This window comes from Manihot esculenta, chromosome 6 (genome assembly GCF_001659605.2).
Source record: "Manihot esculenta cultivar AM560-2 chromosome 6, M.esculenta_v8, whole genome shotgun sequence".
Classification (NCBI taxonomy): domain Eukaryota; kingdom Viridiplantae; phylum Streptophyta; class Magnoliopsida; order Malpighiales; family Euphorbiaceae; genus Manihot; species Manihot esculenta.
This window is the reverse complement of record NC_035166.2, coordinates 18,413,996-18,422,387: the sequence shown is the minus strand read 5'-3', so window position 1 is coordinate 18,422,387 and position 8,392 is coordinate 18,413,996. Positions and strand designations below refer to the sequence as shown.

Here is an 8,392-nt window from a genome sequence, read left to right as displayed (position 1 = left end):
AAGTTTTATATTTACACTCGCTCTTCTTAAAAACTTTATTTGAGCGTCAGTATAATCGCCATTAAACGTCAACCACCTCATCTTTTCCTTCCACAAATTGTCGAGTTACGTTCAAATTATTTTGAATAAAATAAAAAAAAACTTTTTTTATTTTTATATTCTAATTAACTTAAGATACTCAATTCCAATTCCTAAAATCTTTCAATTAAATTTTATGTTTTATGTGTTTGATTTAAAGAAAAAAATTAGAATTCAATTTAAAAATTGAATTTCATAAAATTGATTATAATTAAAACCAACTCTTTTAAGTTTGAAAGAATTTGAAATGAATTTTACAATATTTTATGGACTAAAATGTCTATAACAAAACTCTATCTTTCAATTATCATTTATTTTATTAGTTAATTAAATAAATAATTTAAAAAATTAATGATTACAAAATAAACTATTAAATTATTTTAATAAATATTTATATTTATATTTTTAATTTTTATATTATTTTATAAATATTAAATAAAAAGTTTAAATGCTACTAAACAACCGATCATCTACTTTAAGCTTTTAGAATCCATTCAATTGATTAAAATTTTTTTACATAAAAATATATGCTAATATCAACTGTTATGTTAATTTATTTTTAATTTTACTAATACGTTGTTAATGAATTTATATTTTATAATTATAATTATTAATATTATTATTGATTAGTTATTATATTTGTATTGTGAATATGATTTTTTCTATATGCTTTATATAATTTAGTAATTAAAAATAAATAAATTTTAATTATAAAATTAAATCAAACAGAAATTATATGAAATTATTGAATTCTGCATTTTAAATTATATCAAACCAAATAATAAAATTCATTTCAAATCAATTTTATTTAAAATTCAATTAGCATTTGTATGCAATTGTTCTTAGAAAAGAATTGAATTCTATCACTGGAATTCAATTCATTTGTATTTATGAAAGAATTTATTTATTTGAAATCAATTTAAATATAATAAAATTTAGTTAAATTTTTTATATTGGAAAGATTAATAATAAAATTTAAATTAATTTAATTTATTTATCATTCTTATTATTTTTATAAATAACCACCATTTTTATATTATTAATATTTTATAATATTTAAAATTTCCATTTTACATAATTTTTTACTATTAAAAATATAAAAATTATTTTTTAAATTAATAAAATAATATAATAAATTTTTTAATATTAATTATAAATGTATTAAATATTAATATTTACTATTAAATTAAAATAATTTTTATAAAGAGCAGTTATTAATTAAAAATAAAAAATAAATTTAAAATTAAAGATAAAAAATAAAAAATTTTAAAATTAAATAACTTTGATGTAAATAATCTTAAACAAAATAATTTTTTATAAAATTTTAATAATTTTGATAAAATTTATTTTTAATTCAAAATCAATTCTCACAAAAATTTAAGAGAATTGAATTCTTATGCTATGGATTTTGCCAAATGCAAAATTTTGAGAAAAATAATTCATTTCTTTCAAATTTTTTCAAAATTTAGAATTCTAAAAGAAAGATTTAATGAATTTCACATAATTCTAATTATATAATTATCAGTAGAATTTCTAAAAAATATGTATTTTTTAATTTTAAAATAACAGTAAATAATAAAAATAAGTTAATTTTCTAAAAAAAAATTTCCCATATATTTGTTTTCTGTAAAATAAATAAAGTAAATGGTATTTATTTATTTATTAAATTGAAAATAAAATTTCTTGGAAACGCATGTTGGACAATTTTTTTACTGCATAGAGTTTCCAACTTTTTCGAGGAAACGGCCACGGCGGATTTAAAATTTATATTCTTAAATTTAAATAATTCATAAAATTCATTAAATGATTTAACTGTTAAATGTTCATAAAACATTTTAAATTTGAAAAATTATTTTCTAAATATATAATTTCAGTCTTATTTATAATAAAAATAATAACTTTTTAATAATAAAAAATAATGTACGAAAATAAATAAATAATAAATAAATAATTTATCTTATAAATATTTAAAAAAAATTAAAATTAAAATTAAAATCTTGAAGATTATAAATAAATTTTTTAGTTTTTTAAATTAAAAAAATATGAGTAAGAATGACTGCTCTAAAAATAGTATTTAGGGAGGACATGGTTGAGTTTTTTTTTTTTATGACAGGTATTTTAGTTTTGTTTTTTTGAAATGGAAATTAGGAATTGGGGAGTGAAATTTGAGATTTTTCATAATTATTAAATGCACTTGTCATATTATCGGATTAAATCTGTAAATACATATATTTTAAATTTTTTAAAAGTTTAATAGTTTATTTTTATATTAGAGTGACTTATCTGTATAATTTTAATTAGATATATTAAATAATATAAATTTATATAAATTTAATAAAATATATAATTAAAATTATAGTAAATAAATAGTATAGATATTTAAAATATATTAATGCGTTTTTTAATGTAAGGAATAAATTTAAGTTTTTAAAATATAAAAGTGTTTTAATTTATTAGTTTTAAAATAGGGATAAATTAATAAATTTTTAAAAACTTTAAAACACTTATATTAAATGTTTTTTTGTTTATTTAAAATTTAAATAAAAATTATATAAATAATTTTGACTTTAATAAGTAGGAAACTTGAAAAATAAAGATATATAATTAAAAAAAAACTTTATAGATCAAAAAATGATGAAAGAAAATAAAATAAAAGGTGTGAATGTGGAGTCGTGGGAGAGAAATTTAATAAGAAAAACATTGGGAGGGATGAGTTTTATTTTATTAGAGTTTAATGTGAAATTCCATCATTACCTCTAAAATAAATTTAGAAATTTTCAAATATGGCCCCTTGCCACCCTCTCCCTCCGGCATTGGCAAATGGAATCCTAATTTAGATAAATTATAAATATTCTTATTGTATTAAAAAAGGTAGAATTTATGTACATGCAAATATTTTTTATTTTTAAAATATAAAAATTAATTAATATGTGATTGGTAGGAGTATAATCCAACAAAATCAAATTGAATTTTAAGAGTTTAGTTTGATTTAATAAAATTATTTAAAAATTTAAGTTCAAACTCTAAATATGAACTCAAAATCGATTTATAAAAAAATTATTAAATTTAAGCTTGATTCTTAAAAAATTTATTAAAGTTAAATTTTAATTTCATTCATAAAAGTTCGTTCATCACCTTAACAAACTAAATTAAATTTAATTCAAAAACTCTAGTTTAAACTTAAATAAATAAATAAATTCAACTCAAATTTAAATTTTATTAAAATTATAATAAAAATTCACTTGAGTTTAATTTATTTAAATTTTAAATAATTAAAAAATTAAGAAATTTTAAATAATTTTCTTATATTAAAAATTTATTGAAGTCTCTGAAACGAGATAATACTTTTTTATAGGCAAGTTAAACTCAACTTTTTCATAAATTTTCGATCTGTTTTTTCACAGAAAAATTAAACTCAATTTTTTCATAAATTTTCGATGCGGAATTAATGGCAACGGGCAAAAGTCAGCATTTGCATTTATCGTTACATGAACTTTGCTTTATCGTGTAGGTTTTTAGGGCAGTGGTGCAGCAATTCTATTTTTTGATCTGGGTTCAATTTCCAGCTCGGTAAAAGGTTTTCAAACTTTTTTTTTCTTAATTTTTTTTAAAGATTAGATAATAATAAATTAAATATTTAAATATTTTAAGATTTTATTATTATTTATTATTATCATTATTATTATTATTATTTATAATTTTAAATATTAGTATTTATTGATCCTAATAATCATTATAAATTCTTTAATTAATTATATAAATGTATATAAAATAAGTTTAACATCATATAATAATGAATTGAGAAAATTATTTTTTAATCTTTGAAATATAGCGTAATTAACGGATTCATTTCTTTATTTTTAAAATTTAACATTTTCTTTCCTGAATTTTAATTCCATCAAAATCAGAGATTTCTATATAAGAAATGTTGTTAGTGATAAAAAAATTATCCAACTACCCTTTTTAAAATCCAACACTTTAATTCCTAAAATTTAATTCTTATAAATTTATATGTTATCTCTCAAAGAATTAAAGGAAAAATAAATTTTCGTCCCTAAGATATTACATAATTAACATACTTATCTCACTATTTTTTGAATTCAACACTTTAGTGCATAAAATTTAATTTCATCAAAATTTAAGGAAAAAAAATCTGAAACTCAATTTTCATAAATAAAAAAAATTTCAATAAGTTTAAAATTTAAATTCAGTAAAGATAATAAAAATAAAAATATATAAAATTTAAATTATTAAAAATAAAAAGTTAAATTTCAATAAAAATTACTTTTGTGATACTGTTCGCTGCTCGCAATTTGAAAAATTAATTAAAATATTTTTGACATTTTAAAAAGTCTACTAATTAGTTTTTCTGTTAATTTTAATAGTTAAATATTATAAAGAAATCTAAAATATTTATAATATAGAGGGACTAATTAGTAAACTTTTTAACAATTTGAAGAACCAACTAATTATTTTTTCTAAACTATAGAGATTAAATAGTAAAATATTTAGTGATAAAATCAATAGATAAACTAATTAGTAGAGTTTTTAAAATGTCTGAGACATTTTAATATATTTTTTAAAATTGAATGATTAAATAGTAATTTTTTATTTTATTATTGATAAGGGTATTTTTGAAATTATATTTCTTTTTCTTTAATCAAGTTGAAATTATTAACTTAACAGAAATTTTTGACGGAGTAATCTTTAATTTTGACGGAATTAAATCCGAAAAACGAAAGTATTAGATTTTAAAAATAAAAAAATAAATTCATTAATTATATTATATTTCAGAGTCTAAAAAATAATTTTCAGTATAATAATTTATATTTTATAATTTAGAGTTAGTTTTATTTTTTAATAATGTATGAATTTATTCATGAGTTTACTTAATGAATTAGTATAGGAGTTTACTTAAACAAGACTATTCACGAGCCTATTTAACAAGATTACTCGTGAGCCAATTCAACGCATTTGCTTAATGAGCAAGTTTACGAGCCTGTTCAATGAGTCTGCTCACGAATCTAAAAACAAGCCAACTCCATGAATTAGCTTGCGAATTTGTTCATAAACTTGAAAACGAGCCAGCTCGCGGATTTTAATGAGACGAATACTATTGAACTCAAATTTGACTCGTTTAAGTGGCGAGTTTTAAAATTGAGTCGTTTAAAAAACGAATCAAATTTGGTTCAATTTTTATCGAACCAAGTCTCGAATACCTTATAAATAATTTGATTTATTTACACCCCTATTGGAATACAAATATACTAAGAATATCGAATTATAAATATCCTTACGTTTTTATTTTTTAAATATTTACTATATTAATGATAGGGCATTATGTTAGGATCCGTTTACAAGAAAAACATATAAAGAAAAATATATACCATATATATAATGAAAAAATATATTAATATTACCATATATATGTCTATATTAATGGTAAGTTTTGCAAATATCATTATCAACGTAACTAATTGGTTGGCACATTGCCTATAAATAAAACTTAAATTAGTGGAAGCAGTATCAAATCCAAGAAAAATAATCATCTCCCTCAAATATGAAGGTTTCAATATATTTTTTCTTTTTTATAATTTCAGTTTCTTTGGCAGCTGATGATTATTCAACCCTGGAAAGCTTTCTCCAGTGTCTTCCTTCTCATGTTAACTCCTCTAACCCAATATCTAAAACCATCATTAAGCCTTCTGATCCTTCCTTTCAATCTGCCTTAGAAGCTTATGTGAAAAATTTGAGATTTCTGACCCCTGCAACCCCAAAGCCTCTTGCTATTATAGCAGCTACAGATGAATCCCATGTTCAAGCAACTGTTATTTGTGCCAAGTCAAGTGGCTTGCAGATTAGGATTCGAAGTGGTGGCCATGATTATGAGGGTCTGTCGTATACATCTGAAGTGCCATTTATCATCCTTGACATGAACAATTTTCGAAAAATTGTTGTTCAGCCTAGCAATGAATCTGCATTTGTTGAAGCAGGAGCAACTATTGGTGAGCTTTACTACCAGATTGCCAACCAAAGTGGGATCCATGCTTTTCCTGCTGGAGTCTGCCCAACTCTAGGTACTGGAGGTCACATTAGTGGAGGAGGATACGGGAACTTGATGAGAAAATTTGGCCTCTCGGTGGACAACATCGCTGATGCACGAATAGTTGATGCCAACGGTACAATTCTCGACAGACAAACCATGGGAGAAGATCTGTTTTGGGCAATCAGAGGTGGTGGAGGAGCAAGCTTCGGCGTCATTCTTTCTTGGGATATCAATTTGGTTACAATTCCTGATACAGTCACTGTGTTCAAGGTCGGCAGGACGTTAGAACAAGGTGCAACTGATCTCGTTTATCGGTGGCAGCAAGTTGCTCCTGAACTAGATAACGATCTTTTCATAAGAGCGATGCCGACAATCGTCAACGGCACAAGCAGTGGTGAGAAGACGGTTGAAGTGTTTTTCATTGGCTTGTTTCTCGGAAAATCTGACGGACTTCTTCCACTGATACAAAATAGCTTTCCTGAACTGGGTTTGCAGCAAAATGATTGCGAAGAAATGAGCTGGATAGAATCAACGCTTTTCTGGGCAGAATTTCCCAAGGGAACACCCATTGATGTGCTGCTTCAGAGGCCTTCAAAACCACAATTCTATTCAAAATTTAAGTCTGATTATGTGAAAGATTTGATTCCAAAGTCTGGTCTAGAGGCAATGTGGCAGATGATGCTTAAAGTGGGAAACATGTGGATGCAATTTAACCCTTATGGAGGAAAAATGAGTGAGATCTCAGAATCTGACACTCCATTTCCTCATAGAGCAGGATACAGATTCTTGATTCAATATTTTACGGGTTGGCAGGAAGGAGACGGGATCGATACAGAGACGCAGATAAATTTGCTAAGGAACATGTATGATTCAATGGCTCCATACGTGAGCAAGGAACCAAGAGAGGCTTTCCAAAACTATAGAGACATTGATATTGGAAGCAATCCGAGCAACTTTACAAACTTTGAGAAAGCTGAAGTTTATGGGAGCAAGTATTTCAAGAACAACTTCTTCAGGTTGACAAAGGTGAAAGCCAGTGTTGATCCTGATAATTTCTTCAAGCATCAACAAAGTATTCCACCTGGATATGCTCATAATAATTAAGGAAAATTATAGAATCTCATGAACCAGTCAAACCCAGTGATCTTACATTCACAATAGACTAATTATCTCTGTTTGTCGGAATCAGTCTTTTGTAGTAATAATATTATTCTATATTTTTGCTTTTCGTACTCTGTTTTTAATAAATTGAGATTTTTTTTCTTTAAAATTATTAAATATCGTGGATGTAACATTTGTCAAAGGGTACACAGTAATAATATATAATTTTTATTTAATATTTTAATTATTATTTAAATTTTATGTCTTTATTAATTTAAATTTTAAACAATAAAAATAATTTTTATGTATTTTTTTAAAATTAATTAATTAATATATATTTATTAATTATTTGATTAAAATATCTATTTATTTTATAAAATGTAGTTAATTTTATTTATCTTTTTAAATGAATTAAATAATAAAAATAGTTAAAATTATAGGATTAAATAATAAAAATATTCAAAATTAAATACAACAAGCTAATTAACATTTTCTCTGACAAAAAACTAAAAGTTTAATTTTATGAAACATATTTTTTTTTATTGAATGATTAAGAAATAAGAACTAATTACTTAATTATTTCAACTAATTAAGTACAATGAATTAATAAAATTTTAGCCTATTAATGGGAGAAAACCTTTTTAATGCAAATATTTAATATCATTTCGAAAATAAATTCATTAGGTTAGTAGTTTTATGATCAAAATATATCAAATTTAATTTTAATAAATTTAGTTAATATAGTTTAAACTATACCTTTGGTAGTTACAAAAATTATACCAATTTGTTTTTATCAGAGTTTATTGAAAACTTTTAATATTATAAATTTAGTTGGACAAATTTAAATTAAATTAGAAAAAAATAATTGACGAAAATGAAAGCTTAATATGTGGTGCAATTAATTTAGCAATCATTAATTCTCCAAATAAATAATTTTATAAAAATTTAATTTAATTAAATTGTCTTGAATCTAACGGCTAATAAATATTTTTTTTTGAATGAAACGGCTAATAAATATTTAAATAGTTGAAATAAAATATTTAATAAAATTGAATAGTAAATATGAGATTTATCAGTTATATTTTGAATTAAATATACAATTAAAACAGTTTTCGGTAATTGAATTAAATTAATTTCTCATTGTTTATCAAATTTTAATATCTTATA

The 8,392-nt window shown here is 22.2% G+C and overlaps 1 protein-coding gene across 1 annotated transcript; it reads left to right on the top strand.

Moving 5' to 3' along the window:
- The first annotated feature begins 5,638 nt into the window (after positions 1-5,638).
- LOC110617884 (berberine bridge enzyme-like 4) lies at positions 5,639-7,228 on the top strand. The gene has a single exon (XM_021760888.1). It carries the CDS (start codon positions 5,639-5,641, stop codon positions 7,226-7,228), a length of 1,590 nt encoding a protein of 529 aa, XP_021616580.1.
- Positions 7,229-8,392: the final 1,164 nt, after the last annotated feature.

What these genes read in the sequence shown, in the direction of transcription:
- LOC110617884 (XM_021760888.1), top strand. Translation starts at nt 5,639, where the DNA reads ATGAAGGTTTCAATATATTTTTTCTTTTTTATAATTTCAGTTTCTTTG.